Source organism: Pyrus communis, chromosome 4 (assembly GCF_041283825.1).
Source record: "Pyrus communis isolate YQ-2024b chromosome 4, ASM4128382v1, whole genome shotgun sequence".
NCBI classification, from domain to species: Eukaryota; Viridiplantae; Streptophyta; class Magnoliopsida; order Rosales; family Rosaceae; genus Pyrus; species Pyrus communis.
Genome location: NC_142568.1, coordinates 17,533,933 through 17,561,114, shown reverse-complemented (window position 1 = coordinate 17,561,114; position 27,182 = coordinate 17,533,933). Strand labels below are relative to the sequence as shown.

The window sequence follows — 27,182 nt, the reverse complement described above, 5'->3', positions numbered from 1 at the left end:
GGTACAGGCCGGGTCCCTTTTTTTTTTTTGGGAAGAACCGGCCAGGCCGAGCTGGGCCATTGTTATTTACAGGGTAGGCTGGTTCCTAAACCTTAGAAAAACAGGGCCCTGGACTGACCCGTTTCTAATTATAATCAATGGTCGAGATTGAATGATAACCTATCATGCAATATGAACCGTTAATTTCTAACCTAGGTTCCATAAATAGTTTCAGACTTTCAGTCTCACTTTCTCACTCCCACCTCTCCACCATCCCTAGACTCCCTCAACTCGACTCCGACGACATCCCAGAAAACGCCCATCACCGCCGCTGCAACCAACACAACAGCACCACCACCACTCATCCAGCCATCCTCCGACCTCGATGACATCCGTTACTTAGCTGGCTACCGTAAATCTACTTCTCCGAATTTTATTTTTGTTGATGTGGAGGATCAGTAGCACTAGTAACTGTAGCATGAATAATAGGATTTGATTAAAGACTAAATCTTTAGGTGGGAGTAATTTGATGAATGCATGAACATTTGGGTGAAGAAATTGTGGATCTGTTTGGATGGGAGTGGGATTTGGGATTTGAGATTTGGGATTTTTGTTGGGATTTGGTTATTGATCAGGATTGGGATTGGGGTCGGGATTTCAATTTGAGTGTTTACTGCATTTTTCAGATTTGGGTTTTTTTTTTCCTTCTAGTTTTTACTTACTTCCTTTTCCTCTTTAATTCCTTAATTATAAAATTCAATTGCCAACCTCTGTTTACAAAATGTCGCTAAACTGTACATTGATTTCAAGTAAAGGCTTGTATTCTTTGATTTCATGGAGATCTTACTTGATCATCTTTGATTCAAGTAGTCCCTCCCTGCGTTTTGATCTTTGTGAATGTTTGATTCCAAATGCTGCAGTAAATACGTCTCTTCCTTAATTATACAATGTATGGTTCAAGCATTCAAGAGTTGTTAGACAACTAATAGGTTTTGTTAGGTGAATGGTAAATTATGACACAGAATAGAAATGGTTTCACAGTTTTCATACTATAGGTTTCTAGCGAAAGATTAAATACTGCTTCGAACCCAAAACAATTTGGTTCTTCTTTATTTTTAAGCTATTTGTACACCCTCTTTAATCCAGTCTGCGTTTGTACTTAAATGGTTTGTAGGGATTGTTGATTGCAATCATTTGTCTATATCGTAAATGGTTTGTGATTGATTTCTTTAGTTTTTGTTGTGTTGTGTTGTGTTTGTCTTTTCGAGATGTCCCTTCCCTCGTCTTGTTTTGCTGCAGCTCTACTTTACCTACATTTTTGTTGTACTCATTTGTCTTAATTTGGTCGTTTGTTTTGTGTTGAAGTTCTTGCTTGTTTTGTGATGTTTACGCTACATTGAATGGCATTGGCAGGGGATTTGCATGATTTGTGAACATAAGAGATAGAGGTGGTGCAACCCCATTGCATTTAGCTGCCCGCCAAAGACAGTCAGAGTGCGTTCATGTTCTTTTAGACAATGGAGCTCTTGTTTGTGCTTTAGCTGGTGGATATGGGTAATTATCTATATTAATTATTACTCATGTTATAGATTTATAGTAATACTTTGACAGTCAGATTGATTGTAGTACCATATATGTGAAGCTACCCTGGAAGTACACCGCTTCACTTAGCTGCTCATGGTGGATCCTTAGATTGTGTCAGAGAGTTGCTTGCTTGGGGAGCGGATCGGCTTCCAAAAGACTCTTCTGGGTAACTTTCTTTAATCTATGAATTTGGACGATGTGTTGTTATTTTGGACGATGTCATGTAATATTGTTATTTTGGACTCTCGGAATTTGGATGTGTTGTTATTTTGGACGTTGGTAGTGTCGTAGTGGTTGAATGATAGAATCTGTACAATTGCAATATGTGCAAATTTTAGCTTCTTTTTTTTTTTTTAAACCAAAAAAAAAAAGACCCGTGGACCCGGCTAGTTTCAATCGGGCCGGGTAAGATCCGGTTCCTACATTGAAAATTGAAATGCCCGGCCCGTGCCCACCCCTAGTTCATATATTTGTCAATATATATATATATATATATATATATTTGTTTAATACATTACGCAATTTTTACTATATGAAATTTGTGGGTCAAAGAATATAAATAAATTAGAAGCATATTAGGGTTTTTCAAACCCTATAAATTTTGAAAATGAATTTAAGATTTATGGAAACAACTTCGACTGAGCCACGGCCTAGGGTTTTTTGCATGTTGCTGGGCCCACAGACCTATATAGCAGCATACCAGCCCGTGGGTTTTCTCCTGGTCCAGCCCGGGCAGGACCAAGCTAGCCCGTGCTGGGCTTGTCCGTGCACTCGGCCCATCTTCAATCAGCCTACAGCCGAATGGGTGGGCTTCTGTTTGGGCTTTCTACCCCAGTAGTGGACCAAGCCCGATTGATTGGGTTCTTCAGTGCTGGGCTTCACGCCCCCGGCCTCTTATCCAAAATGCCAGTGCATGCTGGGCTCTTCCCATTCCCTCTGCCCAATCTGCAGCAAGCCTACAGCTTGCACTTTAGCAAACTGGGCTGCTTTGCAGCCGTTTCCCTGTGGCCCAACAAGCCTGCAGCCTTGTCTCATATACTGCAGTAAGCAATGACATGCTGGACTATGGTCTTTTTTCGACCCAATGCTAATTTTTTTTTGGTATTTTAGATAATTTTAACCCAAATGTTATAATTATTTTTGCTTCTACAATCGACCATGTTTGGTCCCGATCTATTGAATTAATTAAAAGTGATCTGCAGTCTATTAATCTAATAATGAATCCAAAATTATTGGCCTGAAGATCACTTTTGGACATTAATGATTCAATAATTTAATTTTATACTTTGAACCGTTGACATACTTTCGTAGTAACGAAGCTCTCACACTTGAGTTCCCGAAGAAACTCAAATCCACTACACTTAGTTGTATATTGCATTATGTGTTCTTGCAGGAACCTCTCTTTTATGAACTAAACATTCATAACCTAAATTGAATCTGTAGTTTCAAATTTAGTGCCTTTGTAACCCGAATATTTCATAAAACAAATACACCCATGAAAACCCGACGTTTTTCATGAACACCATGTCTTAGAACTCAAACGTTCTAACTTAGATGCATATGGATGATTCGTTCACATAAGCACCAATCATAATATTGTTCCCTCTAATTCAATGAATTGTCAAACCGTCACAAGTTTGATTTCCCTTATGTGGACGTTTATAACATAAACCACTTTATGTGGGGTACACGATGTGAAGCTCCACTTGGCTATCAAGAAGTTAAGAAACCATTGTAGCCAACAATGGCATGGAAGAGCTGAATAAGCCTCTGCCATGATCTTCATTCGAAGACTTATGCCCGAAGCATTATAAACGAAAGTACCTCCCAAACGAGGATTCCATGGCTCTTTGGCTTACTCCTATACACCATCTAATCATGAAAGACATTGCCTGAAGCACACCATGATTACGTCCATGAATGAGTACGATTCTGAAGTTTATAAATCCGATCGAATTTTGACTAGAGAATACTTTTCTCTCCTTCCATATTTCTAACTCGCTCCTGAAGCAGCAGTGTAAAAAGTAGAAGTTTACCAAATTCTTGGATCTGATTACTACCACAATGATCATTAATGAAACCACTAAAGAAAATAGAGTGAAATATCTTTGCACCACCTCCAAAAATGAGCCTGAAGCTTTGCTTTAAGGCCAATGTGTTGTCTCCCAACTGGGAACACACTATATATGACCGACCTGGAGCCTGGTGATTGAGCAGTTTACTTGTTTTAGCACGACCATTTGGGACACTTAGGTCAAACAATGATGCTACGATGTATCTCCTTACCTGAAGTAAGGATCTTGTGCCTACAAGCACACTTTGCCAAGCCTACTCATTAGGGAAATTTGATTTCTAAATCATCCCTAGCAAAGATACGAAACGACTTTCTTTTCACAGTGGATTCAAGGGAATATATGTAGATTAATCCAACCAAAATGCGAACCATATAAATACTTATGGTTTTGGTTGATGAATCGACAAAATGGTCACATGTTTTGTCCACACACATTGCTGCTAAACCTTATGGCCGATTAAAGGTTCACCACCTTACTTATCCCTTAAAGTCCGGGAGACTAGATAATGCTGGAAAGTTTATATTGACCTATTTCGATAAAGTATTGCATGTATTTTGGGTTTATAATTGAACATCAAATATCCATGTTCACCCCAAATAGCCTCGTCTAGCGATCATAAAGCGCAATTTAAATGATCGCCTGGATTTTGGTAAACGTACCAAGTTTTTAGTTTCTACCTAGGGTTATGCAATCTTGTATGTAGTTATGTTGGTCCGCCTTAAGATCCCTTACAAGCCAACCTATATGACGTTACTGTTGGTTACTGGGTACGAACCTAACAATTTTCGTATTTACGCACTTGGGTGTGCATTCCATGTGCCAAGTTCTGCCGCCGCAACATACTAACATGGGTCCTCAAAAAAGGATGTGAATCTTTGTTGATTATGATTCTCCTTCACCTTCGCTCTCTTAGAGCCCTTGCATGCGATCTCTTTACCGCTCATTTGTGGGTTGTCACTTTAATGAGATAGTCTTCCCACCGTTAGGGGAGATAAGAACGTCAATGTTCCTGGAGAACGGCGCAAATTTGTGTGGACGTTGCCCACTATGTCTTATCTCGATCCCCATACTGCACAAGTATGATAAGCAAATGCAATGAAGTCTAGCTTTCAGAATGTTACTCCAAACGCATTTACCAACTACAAACATGCCTGTAAGGATAGACATACTCAACGAACGTCTAGTCAACATCCCTGGAGGGTGTGCCGTCCTTGTTGGACGGTCTGGTACACCGGCGGATAGCCAATCAATCTGTCTTGGTCTAGAGCATGATCGATCATTCAGTTCATAAGATTCACTTCCCTAGAAGAGGAAGACACAGCACAATAATGAATCTATACATGATCGTTATCTCGAATCATTTCCATCTCATAAAAATAATTCGGATTACTCCCGAGACTTGAAGTTCTTGGTCCAGTATACTAGTTTGGATGAGCTAAATGGAATTGAAATGAGATTACTATCGATGATGTTTTCACTTATATAGTAGTTACCGACATAAATGAAAAGCGACGATATCGAACTGTGTTCCGTTGATTAAGTGACAGCGTAGAACTGATTGGACAACCAAAATTACAATCCAGGTCAAATTCCTAACCAAAGTGTGTTTGGACCTGTCGTTCCTACATTGCCCAAAGTAACCCTGTAGTGTTACAAGTGGGAAATGAAGCGTTATGAGATGAATGAAATAGTGCGATATAATGCATGCCTTATGGCGCAAGGTTTCTCTCAAAATGTCATATGATTAATAGCAGCATTATGAAATGTGGTTAGTGTTTCTCTATGGGGATATAGATACGGAGATTTACATGTAAGTTCCTGAAGAATTACATGGACTGGTTCAAATAATTCCAAAACCACGGAACACCCTCTTAACTTGTTTAAGGCGTTCACTTACAATCCGACGGATGTGGTATACCCGTCTAAGTGACTATTTGATCAGTCAGGGATGAATTATGCCATTGCGTGTTAAACTATGAAGTCTTAGTCTGAATTGCTAGAGTTACAGTTTATGTCATTAACATGAATCTCACTAAAACTCTAGAAGAACTTGAGAAAACTGCCTTACACCTGAAGATGGAATTTGAGATGAAGGATCTTGGGAAAACTCATTTATGCCTTGACCTGAAGTTCAAGCGTTGTTCTGATGGTACCTTGGTCAACCAGTCGAACTACACCTTGAATGTGTCACCTTTAAGTTTTCCCATGTTCGTCCATATATTATATGAAAATGAGACCTTGAAGAGGTTATAGAATCTGAAATTCCATATTTAAGTTCAACTTTGCGCTTCGTTGTAGTTAGCTCATTGTATTAAGACAAAACATCTCCTTCGCTGATGATCTATTGGTAAAGATGTAGCACCGCACCTACACGCAACCACTGAATTGGTATTAAAGACGTACCCTGAATGTACTATGAATTTGGGCAAATCAAATCCCAACGTATCTCCAACGAATCCAACGCTCCTGATCCTCGGAATGATGCTTGCCTTGTTTGTTATGCTAACGAAAGTTACTTATCAAACCCACATAAGGCAAAATCCCTGAATGGTTATGTCTTTACCATTAAGGGATATCGCAATATCTTGGAAGTCCATGATATGACCTTAGTTGCGAAATCTTCGAATCATTCCAAGATTCACCTTACTTCACTAAGCCAAAAGTGAGACATGGTTAGAAGTTCTTGTTAAGCATATTCGAAGTACTTGCTGTTTTCATTCATCGTTGAGTCTCAATGACGATCCATGAAGATTATGCCGCATGTATCCACCCGACCAAGACATGATACATCAACGAAATCAACGCCAAGACATATTGCGTCTACATTTACATCAGCAAAACATCAGGAGATTGAAGTCATGCAAACCGATCCCAGACAACCTTGTCGACCCATGACGTCACCGCCTAAGTCAACTTTCCAAAAGCTTGTCTGAGGAATTGGTATGCCTAATAATCATATACAATGCCTGTAGTTCTCATCTGGAAGTTCTATCAAACTTAGAGGGAGTATCCATAAGTATACTTACTTGATCTTAATGTACTCTTTTTCTCTACTATTAGGAGCATTTTTCCCACTAGGTTTTAACGAGACACCTATCCTAGGCTAATCATACCCTTGTGAGCTCTTATACTTGCGCTCAAAAGACGTATAGTTTTGACTTAATGCAACTTCTCACTTTTCTCCTTAGTCTATGAGTTTTTCTCCCACCTTGGGTTTTGCCATTGCAAGGTTTTGTGAGTTTTACTTTTTATGCATTCTTCCATTGATTTGAGACTCGCATTCGCTCATTGTGTCGAGACTTCATCAATTGTGCTTGCTTCATCACTGAAGACCTGATGCGCCATTTACTTGAGTATTTACACACTCCAGGGGAGTGTTGCAGTCCTATTAGATTAGGAATGTGATTATATAAATCCTAGTATATCTTAGAATATCTCTCATATTCCTATTAGGAGTTGCTTACCTATTAAGAGTTGTAATCCTAAAAAGGTAAGGAATTAACCTTTCCTACTATTATAAATAAGGGCAAAATGGGGTGGAATAGAACATAGCTCACAATTATACATCTCTCTCTTCTCTCCACTATTGCCACACCTTTCTCTCTTTCTCTCTCTATGGCCTTCATAATCGTTAGTAAATTATGCCTACAACAGTGTTATTCCTTTTTTTTTTTTTTCAATATTGAAGTAGGGTTGGTACTTAAAAAAAAAAAAAAGGTTGGTTTAATTTATTTTTCTTTTTATTTTTTTATTTTTAATGGTTAAACCGAACCGCACTGATCATAATCGGTCTGGCAAGAGGTTCTCATAATTCTCAAGCAGCGGTTAACCAAACCGATCATAAGAGTCCTTTTACCTTGCATTTGCTCACACTCATGTGTCGTAAAAACCCCAGCCTTGTTCTTGCCGCCTCTTCAGTTGATTGATATCCTTCTTTGTTTAACAAGTAATAATCAAAGGAGTGAAAAAGAGGAATTATATCTAGAGAGAGTGATGGAGGAACTGGAGTGGGAGAAAGAGAGATAAAGCAAAGGAAAAGAAAGAAAGAGTTCTAAAACTTGACGAAAAGAACGAAATGAATAAAAATATTGAAAATGGTGATGGATGGAGGGGAGGCATGAGAGAACCCATGGGTTCTGGAGGATTGGAGTGGCTTTTGTTGAATTTTGGCCAAATTTGTGGCCCTTGTTTTTTGGTTCCTTGCATTCGGCTGAAGGGAGAGAAAGGTGGTGTGTTGTTTTTTCATTTTTTTTTTGTATGCTTTTAGTTGAATGGAGAAAGAGATGCCTTGAATAAGGATCCTCTCATAATCTTCTTTGTGAGAATCCTGGGATCCTCAAATCGTATTTGTTCATCGTACATCGTGTGGTCAGAAATCATTATTTAAAATTAAACATAAACAGTATCTGACGAAAACTAGCCGCACAATATACTATAAATAGACACGATTTGAAGATTCCAGAGATCTTCACAAAGAGGATCCGGAAAGGATCTTCACAACAGATGCCTTTTGTTTTAAAAAGGCAGTTGTCGTTTTTGGGAGTAAGTGAGAGCATTTAGCTCTCCCATAAAGCAAAAAAGGGAGAGAGCAGCAACCCCCGACATCATGCACAAATCGAAAATCGAACCAAACCAACTCAATATTATCAGTTAACTAACCTAATCGGTTTTAGATCTGACTTGATCGGTTTCGGTTTGTAATTTTAGCCAAACCGCCAAGTTTGTTTTCGTTTCGGTTTTGGCCTAAAAGCAACCCAATCCACCCACATTTAATTGAAAGGGGAATGATACAGAGACCAGATTCTTAAATGAAATGATATGATGGTTGATGATTGAATTATTACTTAAATGTTGATTAACATACTTATTTTTTATGAATGACATATCATTTAATTTTCAAATTTGATTTAAAATTCCGTGCACAAAGGTAAATTTAGGACAAGACACATGAGAGATTCGAAACTGTCGTAGAAATCTTGGGAGCTGTTTTTTATCGTGTCAACGGCGACAATAGTAGTACTAGTAGTCTACTCTTGCGGTTAAGTAAGGTGCGTAGTCGAGTACGAGCAGTGTGAATGTGTGAGCCAATTCCAAACACCAACTAAATAAAACAGGATAGAGATGGAAATGGAAGTCGCCGACGACCCCGCCGCCGTAGATATAGACGCCGGAGATAGCGGTGAAGAGGCTGCGGCGGGAGGCGGAGCCGGAAGCCGAAGGAAATCGGGGCGGGACAACGTGAAGGGTCCTTGGTCTCCAGAAGAAGACGCGGTGCTGAGTCGGTTGGTGAGTAATTTCGGGGCTAGGAATTGGAGCTTGATCGCCCGAGGAATTGACGGACGATCCGGCAAGTCTTGCCGCCTGCGGTGGTGCAACCAGCTCGACCCCGCCGTCAAGCGCAAACCCTTTACTGGTATAATATACTTTGTTGTGAACTGAACCCTGAAATTCTTTAATGACATGTATGTTTTTCTGACTTTGAATTTCGAATTGAGGGTTTTGCTCCTTTTGCATCTTTTTAATTAGGATTTATTTTTTCAAGTGTTTAACTTTAAGGGGTTTCTGTACAAGCTTCAATTTGAATTTCAAGTTGGGTTTTTGCATTATCCGTTTGAGCACATTGTTAACAAGCTTCAATTTTTCGCATTGAGCATGATTCCGACAGGATTCTTGATCCATCTGTTTGCAGAATTTCATGTGATGTTTTGTTTGGTCGTGATTTTGATTCAATCGATAGCGGAATTGGACTGTTGTTATTCACATGTTGTTAGGATTTTTCTGTTTACCTAAAGCAAAAATTCTAGAATGCATCACTCTTTAACGTACATTGTTGAATTAAACTACTGTATGTAAGACGTGTGTAATACGTTGATGTACAGTAGGAGGAATCTACCTAAAGAATAGGCACATTTGAGTTGTTACATGTGATATACATATTTGGTTAGTGGAAATGTGCATTATGTTGAAATCTGATAGCATATAATTTCAATTTTATCACTTTCTTCCGTCGGCTATTCCAGCCCATTTGTCATGAATTCATGTCTACATGATTCTTCCTGGAGAAGAAGGCTGATAGGTTTGAATTGTTTCAGATGCGGAGGATCGGATGATAGTTGCAGCCCATGCAGTCCACGGAAACAAATGGGCTGCAATTGCTCGGCTTCTACCAGGGAGGACTGATAATGCCATAAAAAACCATTGGAATTCCACATTAAAGCGCCGGTGCATGGACCCTGAGAAAATAAAGTTAGAATCTGGCAATATGGTTGAAGATGTTAGCTTAGATAAAACAAAAGGATCATCTGAAGAGACTTTCTCATACGGGGACGTCAATTCATCTAAATCTATGGAAGGAAGAGAAGTCAGTTCTTTTCAGCATATGGATGATCAAGATGAATACAATGGGTCATCGGAGGTTCAGTTTAGTCATGAAGCCACTGAACAGCCTAATCTTTTCAGACCAGTGGCGCGGATCAGTGCTTTTAGTGTATATAACCAATCAAATAGTCAGGAGCCTGAATCATCATTCCCAAGGCCGATTCCAGTGCAAGGACCTCTTCTTCGAGAATCAAAACTAGATGTTGGTATCAGTAAGTTTGTCGAAGGAGTTTATGGTGAGCTCTCAGTGCCTGATCAGTGTGCCCACGGTTGCTGCTGTGCACAGAATGGTATGAACTTTCAAAACTCGTTGTTGGGGCCAGAATTCATGGAATTCTCCGAGCCTCCCTCGTTTCCAAGTTTTGAATTGGCTGCAATTGCCACAGATATAAGTAACCTTGCTTGGCTTAAAAGTGGGTTGGAGAATAACAGTGTAAGAGGAATGAGTGATGCAGCTGGTAGAATAACAACTAATAAGTCTCAAGGAAAAATGGGGCGTTTTGAAGATAGTAGAACGAATCATCTTTTTCCTGTTGAAGAGAGAAACGATAGGCTAATGGGCATGAAGACCAATGTACTATCAACCTAAGACTGGTGCACAGAATGTTCTACAACTACAATCTAAAGCAGGGGATTCAGGTTGCTGTCACCGCCCAATCAAGTAGGATCAACGAAGATACTTGTTTCCCAGTCTGAGAATCGTCACTACTCTAAGAGTCACGGAGAGGCGAGAGGTCAATTTTAATCCTCAATAAACTTTCAATAACTGTTAATCCAGTTGAAAGGTGTGGCATCTCTTCTCTTCGTTAATACCATATGCATCTAGTTATTTAGCTGAACAGAATTTGAAGCAACTCCTTTCAACTCAAGAAACTGTCTCCCTTGTAGCTGCTGTCGGCTCAGAAAATATGTTTCATTGTTTCTGTTGGTTGTATAACCATAAACCCTATCAATCTCCCTTGTAGCTGCTGTGCATTTTCCAGATTTCTGACATATGAAAAGCGAGTTTGCATACATTAACAGCATCCTCAAAACTCAAGTTCTTTTTGACATTTCATTACTTGCCATGAGCGTTTATTCAGATTTATGGCTACAAAATCTCACACGTGAAGTTAAACTATTGACATGTATATTTTGTTTAAGATATCTCTTCTTTCCTAATGCCAACCCAAGAAGAAATTCTTAGGTCTGATTGCGAGCACCAGGTCACCTGTACAACTCACATGCACAAGACAATGAGCCTCGGCAATTTGGTCCAATTGACCCCACCCTGGTCCAACCAAGCCTCGGTATTCCACCTCTCAGAAATACATAGGACCCCTGTATTTTGATCACCCCCGACTTCACGTTGATCACATCGAACCTAAGAGTTGTTTTAGTCAGTCAGTCCTACCGAAGTTATGGTCCAACCCAAACGGATAGCTAGGAAGACTGGCTTTAGTTCGAATTCAACTTATTGAGAGCAGCAACAGGAATAGCGCCAAAGTGTGGAAGGGGAAACAAAGAAACAAGTAAAAACATTTGTAGGACCCCAGAAGATGGATATTGGACTGTGTCCTCCAAGCCTCCTCCTTTTTCAGTGTAGTGTAGCTGTCGAGTCGACGAACTGCCCCAGTAAAGGGTAAGATATTAGATATAGGGCAGCCCCACCATATGACCCTCCTCGTTGTCCTCAAGGATTACTTGCTCCTCTTTCAATTTGTAGATGGAGGAAGTGGGTCGTTCCACCTGCCACTCGAATCACATGTGAGAGAGATATAAAAGCAATTCAAAACGGTGCGCTTGTTTAGCTAATTATTTGTCGTGTAAGAGTGGATATTGGAAGACAAAGATTTTCAGATATGAGAGGGAAGAATCAAAGGATGACCCACAACACAAGGAGGGAAGAACATCAAAGCTAAAGAGAAAAGTAGAAGAAAGAATGAGATTCCAATTCCATAAGTATATATATTTTTAATTCCATTACAATATTTGCAATTACGACATTTGTAACTCAAGCGGTCAAGGATTTTTCCTGCACTTGGGATTTTGTGTTTAAACCCCTATTGCCTTATTATCAAGTTTATCAACAAAAAAAATATAGGTATATCTGTTTATTTATCCCCCCGAATTTATATAGAGCTATCAATTTTCTTCCAAACTTTAATTTTAGTTGATTACTGCCTTAAACTTTTATAATTAGCCAATTTTTCCCCTTAAACTTTAATTTTAGCCAATTACTTTTCTGGACTTTTATAAATAGTCAATTCTCCTTGACGCTAGATTTTAAAAATTTTCATCAACTTTCTATCCATTTTGATCACGCCAACAATACATGACAATTGTATGAGAACAAAAAGAATGAAAATTTTTAAAATCTATACGCTAGGGGGAGTGGGAGGGGGAATTGGCTATTTATAAATTATTAGGGGGTAATCAGCCAAAGTTATGTTCAGTAGAGAAATTGGCCAATTATAAACTTCAGGGGTAGTAGGCTAAAATTAAAGTTCAGGTAAAAAATTGGATGCTCTATACAAGTTCCTCGGAGGAGCAATTGACAAATACCTCAAAAACATATTACAGGAAAAGAGGAGTTTCGCTAGTTAAGATTGAAGAGGAGTTACTCCTCAATTTACTCCTTGACCGAATCACAAACCGTCCTTTGTTTCGTGTCTTGGCTGTTTCCTATTATTTTTAGACTGCCCTTTGTAATGCTTGGAATTTTTGTTTTGGTCAACTTTGTAATGGTTAGGATGTTGAGATGAAATTAACGGTTTAATACGTTTTGTTCTTTATATGCTAGTAACTCATTTTTCTTTATTTGCCAATCATATTCTAAGATGCAAATTCCGAACTATATGGTCGTTTGCCTGAAAAAACAAATCATCTCGCACTCTTGCATTTTGGTTTCATCTATTCGTTGTTTTATACAAATTTTCAGACACAAAAACTTATCAAAAGATTGAAGATAACGAAGAATGACTCCTTGTGGAATACAAAGCATTTTGCTTCAACCACGATGCATTGTAGCACTCGATACTACAAACCTTTCCAAAAAGAAGAAAAAGGAGGAGATTTAAAGGGCAGACCAATTCTGATTTGGTTCGTTGGATCTTAGGCAACAACCATAATTGGAATGTAGCTCTTTCCAAAATTTCCACTCCATTTTCCTTTTTCCTTAAGATTAATTTTTTATAGTAAATTTATTTTACTTTTTTGTTCTTCACGCAAATGCAATATTACATAAGCGACACTGACCTTGAGGTGGTCCCACCTCCAGTCAACTGCGTCATGACTGGGAAATTCCATAACTACAAAATTATAAAATACAATGAGGGGACATAAATATTGGACATGGATCCTCTCCGGATCCAATTATCGTAATTCTAAAAATTCATCAATTCGGATAGTTGAAATTTGATCAAACGGTTAAAGTTATTATAATTTTTAAAATGAGCCTCTGTTTGTAATCGTTGTATCAAATTTCCACGGTCCGAATTGATGAATTCCTAGGATTAAGACAATTGGATCCGGAGAGGATCCATGTCCATAAATATTGCTGATGCAGTGCTGTTTATATCCACAGTCTACGGTCCTGATTTCATCATTTCATCCATTTCATCGTTCGGTTACATTACCCTACAAATAGACGGCCATGATCCATACATGAAAGCATGGCAAAGGTGAGGGATGCACAGAGAAATCCTGCTTGCAGTTGCTGGTACTAAAAATTATTTTGTACTCTAGGAGAAGGAGCAGCCACTGATTAAAGTATGTAATGGGTAACTGAAAGCACTAAATAATTGGGATGTAGTTTCTGACACATTGCCGCCTCATCTTCTAAGAATCTTCATTTTCTTTGCCTTTGTTTGGGTAAAATTTTTCAATGCTTCTGCAAATCGTATAGCATATCAAATGTTATAATATAATTGGTTAAAATATTTTTTTAGGTATTTAATCAGTTATATTATGACAGTTGGTGTGTCGATTCTTGATTTCAACACATTAAAAATCTCTCTTTCATTTGTTATACAATTGTCGCGGCAAATCGATCTTTTTAAGGAAACAAGCAATTATCACTATCTAGGTATTAATTACATGCTAACCATCCTTTTATTTGAATTTTCTCTTCTTATTTTTTCAGTTTTTTTCAATCCTATAATGTTGTTTGTTAATCTGAATGTCTAACTTTTAGATCATCTTTTAAAGATTAATTTTACAAAAATCAACCAAATTAGTATTGTTTAACCATTTAATTAACGTTGACAAAATTTCAAAGTTCAAGTAAGCAATATTGTTCACCTATTTATTAGATAACGTTAGATGACTCCGTGATTTTGTATTTAGTTAATTTTTTTTGCAAATACGATCTTTAAATGATAATTTAAAAAATAAAGGATTCAAATCATTGACATGAGCTTTATTATAAAGATGAGAAGAAAAGTCAAGAAGATAGAATGCAAAAGTAATATGCTAAATATGATTAAAAGACATTTAAGTGTTCTCCAATGGATATGCCATATATGATGTGGCATGTGAGTCATTTGACTCCTTACTTTCTAGCTGCTTTTTTTAACAGCAAACAAAGAAGGAGTCAAATATATTTAGTTTAATTTTTAATGCATGGGTCCCATTAACAACCAATAGAATAAAAACTAATACTAATTTTGATTATTTTTTTAATAATTAATGTAACTCTAGGTCCAATAAAATAATAAAATAAATATTTGACACATTCATTGGAAAAAAAAAAAAAAAAAGAAGAGAATTTAGCACTTGTATTCAATTTGCCACATTAGCTATCAAATAAAATTTTGACATACTATATTTGACATCTCCTTTGGAGATGCTTTAAGAAGTTTCCTAGCATTGCCCTTGTAATAAATGTATGTATTATTTGTGTTTAGAAATAGGAAATGTATTATATCAAACAATTAATCTGATTTAGGTATCATTAATAATTTGAAAAAGACCTTGTAGTTGACTCAAAGATTTATGAGTTGATATAAAATTTGATTTAAAAAAAGAGCCAATATTCTTCTAACTGGGAAAAAAACCACTTTTTTTTTTTAAATTAGAAATTAAAATAAAAATTTATGTATGTATTCAGCTTGTTTTTTAAGAAAGTATTAATTAACGTGTTTATATTTTTATTTATGATAAATTAAATAATTTTTAAATTTAATTTAAAAAATTAATCTATTTAGCATTATTAGTATAAAATTACACAGCACACCAAATATTTCACTAACTTTTTCTTTGTTTTCTCTTTTTCCCACTTATCACTGCTTTTTTCAAATTTGCAGGTTGTCTTTATCAATGGAAATCTCGCTTCCGAAAAATCAGTGCACCCACGGCAAGTTTTCTATATATCTCTTCCTCCTCCATGAGGGGTACTCAGTCCCAGCTCTCTGAAGCATGACTCTTGCTCTCTGAGACCTCTTTCTCTCCTCTTTCTCTCTCTACATTCTTCAAGCTTGCAAGCCTAAACCTTTGTCCTTAAACTGATCAAACTTTATTGGGTGCATTTAATTTTGTTGGTAACAAATTTCCAACATAAACAATCTTAATGGAGTTGAAGTTCACCTAATCCAACAAAACCCACTTCCTTAAATCCTCAAATTCCATCAAATATTTCTTCAATAGTTTTCGAAACCCCCCAAAGCTTCAAACTTTAATGCCCGAATGCTCTGTTCTTTGCCTTCCGCCGGAGTTTCAGCTTCTGGGTTTTTAAAATTTTAACCTCCGAACATGTCCCAAGTCGATTTAGAGCAAGGAACCCACCGCCGCTCCTTCTCCGGAAGCGCCGAAGGCGGCAGCAGCGTCTGCTTCTCCGACGCAGACGACGGGTCGTGTTACTCTCAGTTCTTCTCGACCAATGGCGGCTCCTACGACGAGTACAATTTCGCTTTTGTCTCTGATCCTCAGCTCGGCGTGGTGTTGGATTCTCGGAGAGCCTCGTCTGTTTCGGACAGTTCGGTCGAGGTTGTCGAAATTGAGATTGGGGTGCCGGAAATTAAGGTTCATTTGGATAGAGTAGAGAGAGATTGTCGGATTTGTCATCTGGGTTTGGAGAGTAACAGCCACGAATCCGGAGCTCCGATTGAATTGGGTTGTTCTTGCAAGGATGATTTGGCTGCTGCCCACAAGAATTGTGCTGATACGTGGTTCAAGATTAGGGGCAACAAGTAAGTAAATTTATATCTGTTTTTTGTTTTTTTTGTTATATCCATATATATATATATATATATATTAAATTTCGAGCCCTTTCGGTAAATCGTTGGCTAACCTGCTTAGGCGGAAGGAAGAAACGAAGACAGAACCTCGGTTTTTAGTTTTTACTTTTTAGCATTATGCAAAGTTTATATCTTTGGTTCGTTGGCTAACCTGCTTACCCGATTCTTAATGTCGAAGTAAGTCTAGTAATAGTTGGATGACCTATAGAACGGCTCTAGATAGAAGATATACATTTTAGACGTGATTTAGGCCGGTTAGTATTCTTAAACTAGACTAAAGTAATTTAGAATATTATCATGTCAAAAAAAATAAAAAATAAAAGATAATATTAAAAGAGGGGAAAGGGATTTGGATCATTCCACCAAATTCATCAATTCAAATATTTAAAATTTGATCCGATGATTAAAAATATAGACCTTCTTTAAAAGTTATAATAATTTTAACTGTTTCAATTTAGTAGGAGTGATCTGGATCCCTTCCCTAAAGAGGGCAATGGACGAGACAAAGTAAAGGAAAAGGTGAAAGCATTGAAATGTGTACTAAACTAGAATTCCTTACAGCCCTGTCTTTTGTCCAAGAATCTCTGCTCCTATGTGATTCTCTTTCTCTTGTATGAAAGTGGGGATTTGACATCTTATTGATTTTTCCAATTAGATTTAATCTTTTGCAAAAGCTTTTGTCGGCCGACGCGCTAAATAATTGATATTTCCTGTGTTCATATCCACATTCCCTATTCATCCAGCATGCTTAGTGACAAATCGCTTTTCATGTACATTTCGAGTACGATAGATGTACAAGTAATCGAGCTTTTGGCGGATTGCCATGTATCACTATGTGACGATTGTTCATTGGATGGATCGTGCATTTTTTAAATATATGACAAACGTTTATTGAACAGTGAAATCACTAGAACTAAAACTTGATTCCGTGAGAGAAACTCTCGATTTTGTGGGTGTCACTTACATATTAGCAATGGCTGCATAGATGCTGACAGTAAGATGTGCGGTGGCATTGCCACTTTTATATGACATTGATTGCACATGTCCTGGTGATGCTCTGATAATGGTGGCAGATACGTCATATGAAATCTGATAATTTCGATGTTTGAATCTGACGGGATTTTATGAAATCTTACCGTGTACTTGTAAAAGCCGTGCAATATGATCTCACATATGATGTGCGTCTTGTTACACTCCTTCCTTTTCATCTTAAATTATATCTCACGTCTGCGAAGTGTGAGCGTTACCATTGTGGCCTTCTAACATTAGGTTAATACATTAATCTGCTGCGTTCGGAATTGTTATTCATAAACGAAAACCATTAGGTTAATATATTAATTCCACTCCATGTTTTCCAGGACCTGTGAGATATGCCAGTCAGTTGCACGCAACGTCGTTGGGCCAAATGACATCGAGTTCACTGAGCAGTCAAATGAATCCAGCACTGCCTCAGCAACTGCCGCAGTTGCAGCCCCAGGGGACTCCACAGAGACTCGAAGTTTCTGGCACGGTCACCGCTTCCTCAACTTCCTTCTTGCCTGCATGGTATTTGCTTTTGTCATATCGTGGCTCTTTCACTTCAACGTTCCATCGTGAAATTCCGAGTAAAGAGTTAAGAAAACTTGGATAATCAAAAGAAAAAACAAGTGTAAATGAAGCTGCAAAATCTGCTGGATGATTAGTAAACACATAGTTGTGAAATCTGCCGCGTTTGTATAGATTAGTAGTAGTACATCATATATTGCTTCACGTCCACTTCTCTTGAAGTGTTTCTTGTTCATAAGTTGGCTTTTTCGGGTCTTCTCTTCAAGGCATTTTATGTGTCAAAAAATGAGTGTCCTTCGATCCTAACCCTATATATAATTATATAAAATATATCTTTCTTTTTTCTTTTGGCCAGCGGATATGGTATTCTCTGAAGAGTAAGAAAATTGCTGAATTGAATTGTAAAATTGCTTCATTGCTGTTGGATCATACTCTGTCCAACCACATCATCAAGTTCAGCAACCATATATTGCTCGGCAAACCTATATGGCATGTCTATGGTACGAACAAGTCATGAATTAGGAGAAGGGAGGAAGGAATTGGTATGAGATCGATCAATTCTTTCGCAGAGATTTACTGCACATAGCCGCTCAATTTGTCTCAAACAATGTTTTAAAAGGCGAAGGCGAAACCAAGGCATTTCATGGAAATCTTCTCATAGGCAATAGCCTCACAGTAGTATGATACTTAAAATATATATATATATATATATATACAGGGCCTTTAAGTGAAGGGATCCTCATTTTTCAAAAAAAATGGGGATATCTCACTTGACCATTAGATTTGACTTTAATGAAATTATGTGGTTAAGATTAAATCACAGGCCAAAGAATCTCAACCATAGGATTTCATTAAAATCAAATCTAACGGTCAAGAAGATGTTCCTTTTTTTTTTTGAAAAATGGGGATCCCTTCACTTAAACGCTTCCTCTGTGTGTGTGATGATACTTTGTAAAACAATCAAGAAAGCATAAAAAGGAATCAAATATTTGACAATTATTATGAGGACAGATCTATGTCACTACTTTTTTTACACAACTTTTGACACATTTTTGTGAGGCCCACTCTCTAATGTATTTCAACAATTGGAACCGTCTATCTTTTAGATCATCTCTCAAAAATCATATCTACCAAAATTCACCCAAATCTAAAATCATATAACCGCTGGATTAAGGGTTTAGAGTTTCTTTGTAGAGCCGTATTCGTCCATTTTCTTCACTATAAAGAATATCTTAATGGTTTTGGATTTTTTTTATCTTTTTGGAAGGATAATCTGTGAATAATGTTCTAAAAGATAGGCGTTCATATTGTTAAAATACGAGTGGGTCCCTCAAAAATGTCTGTCAAAAGTTGTATAAAAAAGTGGTGTCACGGATTCACCCCATTTATTATTTCTCTAATTCACATCATAAAGTCATAATAAACTAATAAAAACTAAGTAGCAACATAAAATTAGCATGAATTTTGTAAAAATCATGCCCAAAACGAGTCGTTTTATGTTTGAGCTTTTGTTTTTTAAAGAACAAAAAAAATCAAACGCCCAAGTCGTCTAGACTCCTGAGGCAGTTAGGCTAATCTTTAGCCCACTCCCTCTGGGCAGAAGTGTTTTCTTCATAGCCCACCCCAAAACCACCTAAGCGAGTCTTAAAACTAGCTTTTCATAACACTGGTCTCAAAAGAGACTCAGCATGCTCGTAGTTACGTCAACGCTTAGCAAATTGGTCACTTCACCGGCGATCAAGCGATGGCGGTCTCAAATTTGAGAAAAAAAACATCGGCTTTTGATTCAATAATGGTAGAGTAGGAAAGGTGATTTGCGCCGGCCCCTACAACAGCTTTCGAAAATCTCATAAACTCTTGGGTATTCGATTGCAGATTTTAACACAGAACCAACTTCGTATTTGATCCATACGTGTTAGTAACTCAAGAATTGAAATAACCCAACAGCTCATGTTTTAGTAAACGCGGAAAGTCGAGAATCAAAATAATTCCAATACTCGTTTGCAGAGGCCAGAAACAAAAATAATCAAAACCAACAGAATAATCTTCCAAGAAATCCTGAATTGAAGCAAGCAAAGCTTAAAGCCTTCAAATACCCAAATCATAACAATAAAGAATAGATACAAGGCTAAACAAACGACTACTAATATAAGCGTCGCCGGGATGTTAACGGAGGCAAAAGCGTCGCCCGGATGTTAACGGAGGTATAGAGGAAAAGAAGGAAGAAAAAAAATGAGGCTATACACTTCAGGTTTTGTTCTTTTTGGCTTCCAAATTTGTGCCATCTTTGAGTGTTTCTTGTGCATCATTATCCATGCCAAGGATGAAGAGGCAAGCTGCTTGAAGGTACAAAGCTGTCGGCCACTCGGGAGAAACTACCTGGGCTTGCATAGCATCCCCCAGAGCTTCTTGTGCCATTTCACTTATCAGGTAAGAGAGGCAGCGCCGAGCATACACCGTGGGTGATACCATGGTCCCGCCGTCGATGAACTACAAAAGCAATCAGAAGGGTAGAAACATAAATCAGCGTTGATGTGACAAGTTCTAAAATCCTAACAGACACCCTAAATGCTATTCTCCTGATCTTTCTCAATAGCATTGTGTATAAGACAGTCTGACAACTTATATCATATGATCAACAATGTACGTACAGAAACAGTTCAGAAATTAACGAAGTATGAAACCACTATCAGATTCTGAGGCTTACTAAACTGTAAGTGTGCATTCTTGAAAAATAAAATAAAAAAACCAGATACAAGGCCAGTTTTTGAAAATTGTGATGTCTTTAAGTTACGGAACTGGTTAGAAGCATGGATTGTGCAGACCAGTTTAAAATTATTCCCGAACAGAAACTCACTTGTGTATAGGAATCAATCGCAGTTGTAAAATCTTTAGCTCGAAAAGCAGAATCTCCACTCTTCTTAGAATTCAAAGTCTCCTGCATTTGATTAGTCCACAGCTGGAATGAAAGCTGCAGGGCCAAATATCTCAAGCAGGGTTAGCACTATAAGGAATAATTGTATTTAAAACATGCGCTTCTTGCTGGTCATACTTCAAACACGTGCACACTGTCTTTCTTTATCAAATATCACAGATCAGAGTTCAAAGAACTGAGTACAGGACATACAGTAACATACCTCATTAGCAATCCCCACATCATCCTTGTATCCATTCTTTTCCAATATTTCATGTATGGCAGTGAGATCCTTTCTCAAACAAGCTTCTCCAAAGGGTGTTAATGCCAATGGCTGCGTTGAGGATGCGCTTTCATGTGCAATACCCATCAAAACATGTGATGCAACCTGCTTGAAAACTAGGCAATGAGAAATTATACTCTTCACAAGCAAACTTAAAGCTCTTAAATGGCAGGCTAGCATTGACAATGCCATGCCCACAATTGATGAGGGGGAAATTAAATTTCACTTTTAAGTATAAAATTTCCTTCCCTGCATCTGTTTTTTTAAAGTTGAAAAAGAAATGTGGTTAGTCTCAATAAAAGGGTACGCGTTTTATCAATACTAAAATAGGTAAACATTTTTAAGAAGGGAGATGTTATTGGCACTCTAAAAAAGTCATTGTGCACTCAAAACTTTCTATATTCAGAAACAAAATAAACTTATGAGGACTGCAAAATGACTTGTTTGGAGTGCCAATAACACCTCCCTTTTAAGAATAAGAGAGAGATAGTATTCTGTACGTCGAAGAGGAAGCCTACTTATAGGCTTAGGGATTGCGAACTAATACAACGGTACCGGAGACGATACTAGTTTAGAAGAATATAAACGTAACTCATGTCTAGGACTCTAGGTTAATTATAATGTGAAATATCTCAGCCATACATGTCAGATATTACAATAGCATCTTTTTCAAGTCGGAGTCCAACGCCTCTAACCTATATCAAGCTTGTTTATACAAGTAGGCTCAAGATGGTTTCTCGTGTATCACCTTTGAGTTTCAGAAGTTGTTAATGATATATTCCTCACATTATATATATATATATATATATATATATATATATATAATAATCTGGACACAGGTTAACTCCAAATTCTTACTATACGTAAATGGAGATACTGTCAAACTGATTTGACCAACAAAGATTCGGACTAAAGAGAGGAGGAATATAGATGGTGTGCAGAGATGGTTGGCTGCAATATAGATCAGCGGCGGTGACAGTGATGGCTGGTATGAGCTAACAAATTAGTACAAGCCATTAATTGGTGACTTTGATATCACGTTAGAATAGGGACACAAAAAAAGGAAATAGGAAATTATGCATGTTGTGAGTGAGTAATAATGCATGTACAAGGGAAAGTCTATTTATATGTTTAAAGGGTGTAGTGCATTATGAGGAAAAGTAAGAATCTAGACCTAATATTTGTACGAGATTATGTGAAATATGTGAGATACACACTGACAATAATGATAGAATCCTTACCTCTGTTTCTTTCTGAAGTGACATGAGAGCAGTGACGAGGGACTTTGCATTTGGCCGCTCACGAGCTTCATATTGCAGACAACGAGAAGCTAAGCGTACTAACTCAGTTCCGTCATCATTTGAGAAATTACCCTCCAAAGCAGAATCCATTAGCATCAGGAAATTCCTGCCGCGAATTAGATCTAGCGCCTTCAAACAAGACATGCAAACATGGTCACCCCTAATTTGATACTCAAATCAACATTTGGAGTCCTAAAACAAGGGGTCTTATGGGTGTTAATAACGGTTAGCCTTCTTCAGTTTACTTCTGCAGTCACCAAGGACCAACTTTTGAAGCAAAAATGTTAGCCATAGGAGCGTGAAACTGCTTACCGGTATTATTAACCAAACACCAAGCTACAAAAGAATCCATAACTACTTGGGATCAAATGAAACAAAGAAAAACGTATTTAGGGGAAATTTACCAATAGCTGCTAAAATAAATGATATTTTGGAATTGTTTAGTTGGGACCAAACTTTTTAAATATCTTCACTTTTCTTTTGCCAAACACAATGCATATTTATGCAAAGATTCTGCGACCCTAGCTTGCTTTTAGGTATCCAAACAAACTCAAGTACTAATTTTCATTCCAATGAGAGATTTATTTTTTTGTCCCACGATTCCCCACTACTATATATATATCGTGAAACGCCATTGTAAAGAATAATCGCCATAGAACTCACATGGCTGGGGGGAATATGTTTGCCACTGAGAAGATCAAGCAACAATGTTCCGAAGCTGTAAATTACACTTTCTTGCGTCACCCTACCTGCCAACCAAAGCACATGTACATTTATAAAGTTATAGTACCTTCTGAACATATTGAAAGCTTGAAACCCAATGGAATTCGTAATAAGGATTCCATGTGCTCCACCAACGATCCAATATACAACTTGGCATCCTTCTCACATTGAATTTTATTGAAAGGAACTGATGAAAATCTTATTCTTAATAAGAATAAAGGTGGCGCAAAAACTTGTTAATTAACTTTTCAATACACAAATTCCCAATTCAGCGAATTGATTCCCTTAGTTCGAATTCAGTTCTAAGCAAATGAGTCTTTACGTGTGGTGTCTGTTACTAAATTCAAAAGCATAATGTCGCTATTACTTTCTAAAACCGCAAGCATTTCAATCGAAGTGATCATACCTGTCCTGAGATACTCAGGAGGCGTGAAAGCCAAGTTTGTACTGTAACTCTTGCCATCCCTGCTATTCTTCATGAGGCCAAAACATGACAGCCTGGGATTACCATCCTGTGTACCAAGTCAGAAAACCGAAATGGTAAACAATAAAAACAGATAAACCCGCGATTCACAACCTCGCGGGAAGTCCTCGTGTTGCATACCCTACTTTTCAATTAAAACCGAAAAATATAACAGATTAACCCCAAAAAAACAAAAATCAATCCAATTCAAAAAAACAGAAGACTTTATAATCTACCTGATCAAACAAAACCCTGTAGGCATTGAGATCATGATACAAGGCACGACCTTTACCACTGCAGTAATCGAGAGCTTGAGCCAGATACAGCGCCACCCTCAGCCTCATAGCCCACCTCATCGGCTGGCTCTCCCAGTGGAACAGGTGCTTCGCCAGCGTCTCGTGCGCCATGAACTCCGCCACCAGCAGCCGCTCCTCCCCTTCGCAACAGCATCCGATCAGATTCGCCAGCCTCTCGCTCCTCAGGCTCCCCACCGACCTCGCCTCCTCCTGCAAACAAAAACATTCGACCTTTCCTTATTTTTCCAGAAAACAAAAAAATCTGGGACTGGGATTTATCAAAATGTTGAGAAGTGGAGGGAGGGTTGAGTTTGACGGACGAGGAATTGGCGATTGTCGGGCCAGGCGAGCTTGTTGAATCGCTTGACGGCGATTAACAGGCCGTTGTCGAGCTTTCCCTTGTAGACAACGTTGGGAGCTTTTTCGCCGTGCTCGGAGACTATGTTGTCGGAGGCAAAGCCAGACGTGGCGGCTTTCATTTGGTCGAGGCTGTACTCCGTGAAGGTCGGCCATATGCTTTTGTCGCTTTTGCTCCCATTGTCTGCAACAAAACAGCAACCGAATGGTCCGAATCACACTCAGAAGCTCAAAAAAAACACATAAATGGAAAACAGAAAAGAAGGGGCCGGTTACCCAGTTCGGAGGATTCGAGGACGGTGGGTTTAAGGTGGGAGTGGAACCAGCAGAGGGAGAATCTGGAGCAGCGGGCTCCCATTTGAGATCGAGCGTCGGAGAGCGAGTGTGGGAGTGGGAAAGTCAGATGATCAGACGGTGGACATCAATCAGAGAGAAACAGAGGAAAACAGAGGAGGGTTCAGTCTTTGAATCTTCAGAGAGTAAAGTTCTGGATCCGAAGCTGATTCATTTCTCAGGCGCTCTCAGTCCTAGTAGCTGCTCCCAGCAAGTTCACTGTTATCAAAGTACCAAAAAATATATATATATATTAATTAGTGCTTAAGATGATTATTATTGCTAAATTGTTAATTAATCAGTGTGAATGTGTGTCTCTCACGTTTGGCGTGTGAGTGTCAGAGTTTCAGAGAGTGTGAGTGACTCCGTTTTGTGTTGCAGAAAAGAATATGCAAAAACGAAAAGGAAACCGCCTTTTTCTTCCATTTCTTTCAACTTTCTTTTGCAAAGTCATGATTTTTTCCTCTCTCTCTGTTTTTTTTCTTCAAGAGAGTGGATTAGTGGTCAATTCAATGTCCGTTTTGCTTTGTTTCTTCAGTTGGGTCAAGAAAGTCAAGCAAACTAATGAACCAAATTTAAAAATTCTTTCTTATTAATCACTCCCCAATAATCTCTCTCAATTTAATATGGTTCGAAAAATTGAAAGTCCAAACAAATCGGACCAAATACCGAAGGAACCAAACTGAAAAAACTGAACCATATTTAAAAAACCGAATTGAACCAAAGTTGATTGGTTCGGTTTCAATTTTAATGATTTAGAAACCGAACCAAATTGAACTGAACTGAACCGAACTAGCCCTCACCCTTAACCGACGTCATTTTTCTAGGTATTTAACCCAAGATGATGCAGTTCGTTCTCATCTTATCAGATATCTGTTTGGACTTGGGCCACTTTTTATTCAGTTTGAGTTTTTTCCTTTAATATAATGTTATTTTTCTTACTTTGGTGCTGAAAGTTTTATGAAACTGCGTTAAATCTTGGAAAGAATAAAAAACCAGTAAATTAAATTTCAGAAACCGATGAGAGCTGGTTAGTGAACAAATGAAGTTTTAACAAATTTGAATTTTAGAATGTTTGTTACAGATTTAAAAAAAATAAAAATAAAAAAACAATTTCATGTCTGTAAAAAAAAAACCAAACCGAACCCAAATCAAACTGTTAAAAACCAAGCCAAAGTTAATCCGAAGAAAATCGAACATAAAACAAATCAAACAATAGTTTCGGTTTGGTTTCAATTTTTTGACAAAAAACCAAATCAATTGAAACCGAACCCACCCGTTTATCTTCTGTTAGTCCCCATCAGTTTATACTTTTACATGATCACCTTGTTTCACAAGTTGACAAGGGACCCAGGAGGGAAAGAAAATAGGGCTTAAATTATTCTGTTACAAAATGTTGGCAAACAATTGAATTGATGTCAGTTGGTGGTGACAAATATTGGCCTTAAACAAACTTTATTGACAATCGATATGATGCGTGACAGCATTTGGCCTAATTGGTCTTTCTTTGTGCCTAAAAGATATGACTTTTGAAGGTAGAGATGATCCTTGTTTTATCAAGATTAAGGGTAAGTGAAATGAACTAGAGGAGTGAAGAAGAAGAGACGTGTACTGTGTTTTTTGGACGGAAAACTTAAAAAAAATGACACCATAGATTAAAGTGTGACACACTTATATGTTTAAGAAGGCAAGTTGAATCACAATAAGTTTCAGGAGGTAAAGTCGAACTCCCAAACACTTTAGGGGGCACACCAGTAATTCAACATTGCAATTTTGACTTATGCTCCAACAATATTAGTCGATTTCTACACAATAAAAAACGATCACACGAAAACATCTGTTATATTACTGGTATAAAATAAAGTGTTTATGAGAGGTAGAGATTCTGCACATAGATTGCATAAAGTGACTTATTATATAACGGTTAGGGGTGATTAAATTGTTAATACAAATACATAAACCATGTGATTAATTTGTTTTTTAACATAACGTAGTTGGTACATGCGAGAAAACCTGTTATATAATCAATTGTATATAATAATGTGTTATTAAGAGTAGATAGTTTGGTGAGATACAGACACGTTTACGTTACGAGACAAGAAAGAAAAACAAAGAGTGTATCATCTCCTTTGGTTTTTGGAATAGCGACAATTCTAATTTATAGAAAGAGAATCGTTTCTAACTTTTTACCCGTCTTCACATTTTAGCAAATACAAAGTCCAATCTTAGGTAAAATCAACTTTCCATTGTTACATTTAACAGTCTTTTAACTTTACTTGTATTAGAGAATTAACAGTTCGAATTTACCCTTTTCTTTTTGGGGAAAAACCAGATCAAGCTTTTCACCAATTGCAGGTTTCTCCAAACAAGACAATGAAAGATGAGCATGCTTGATCAGACAAGAGTGTGACAAGTGTTGCTATAAGTAGCAGCAGTGTAACATGCATCCATATGGGTGTCTAGAGACCCCTTTCTTTTCCCACTAAAAATAAGGAAAAGAGCGTATCAATGAAGAAAAGTGGTGGTTTTTTTAGAGCCTAGACATGCCTCAATCATGATATTTCACCTCTTACATCACACCACAAGGATTTTTACGAAACGGGTATATTGTCATTGTATCAGTTTATATCAACGATGTACTGTATTTGTATGTTTCTATCTACGTAATTTTATCTCATTGACACAAGACAACACAGTTACAATCTACTCGTGCATACATTTTGCTCTCCATATCAC

General features: G+C 37.7%; 3 protein-coding genes across 3 annotated transcripts; 2 read left to right on the top strand and 1 right to left on the bottom strand.

Annotated features, from left to right (window-relative positions):
- The first annotated feature begins 8,573 nt into the window (after positions 1-8,573).
- LOC137723595 (transcription factor MYB1) lies at positions 8,574-11,041 on the top strand. The gene is made up of 2 exons (XM_068462793.2): positions 8,574-9,051; positions 9,731-11,041. The coding sequence occupies exons 1-2, from the start codon at positions 8,760-8,762 to the stop codon at positions 10,603-10,605; spliced, it is 1,167 nt and encodes a 388-aa protein (XP_068318894.2). The 5' UTR covers positions 8,574-8,759; the 3' UTR covers positions 10,606-11,041.
- A 4,301-nt stretch (positions 11,042-15,342) lies between these two features.
- On the top strand, positions 15,343-18,130 carry LOC137723597 (uncharacterized). The gene is made up of 2 exons (XM_068462794.2): positions 15,343-16,183; positions 17,590-18,130. Exons 1-2 carry the CDS (start codon positions 15,747-15,749, stop codon positions 17,825-17,827), a joined length of 675 nt encoding a protein of 224 aa, XP_068318895.2. The 5' UTR covers positions 15,343-15,746; the 3' UTR covers positions 17,828-18,130.
- A 1,687-nt stretch (positions 18,131-19,817) lies between these two features.
- Positions 19,818-25,079, bottom strand: LOC137723002 (serine/threonine-protein kinase BSK6). The gene is made up of 10 exons (XM_068462155.2): positions 24,769-25,079; positions 24,390-24,665; positions 24,077-24,297; positions 23,697-23,966; positions 23,404-23,509; positions 22,938-23,023; positions 22,215-22,403; positions 20,914-21,078; positions 20,634-20,747; positions 19,818-20,266 (listed from the first exon to the last, which is right to left on the bottom strand). Exons 2-10 carry the CDS (start codon positions 24,469-24,471, stop codon positions 20,024-20,026), a joined length of 1,476 nt encoding a protein of 491 aa, XP_068318256.1. The 5' UTR covers positions 24,472-24,665; positions 24,769-25,079; the 3' UTR covers positions 19,818-20,023.
- Between the last annotated feature and the right edge of the window lie 2,103 nt (positions 25,080-27,182).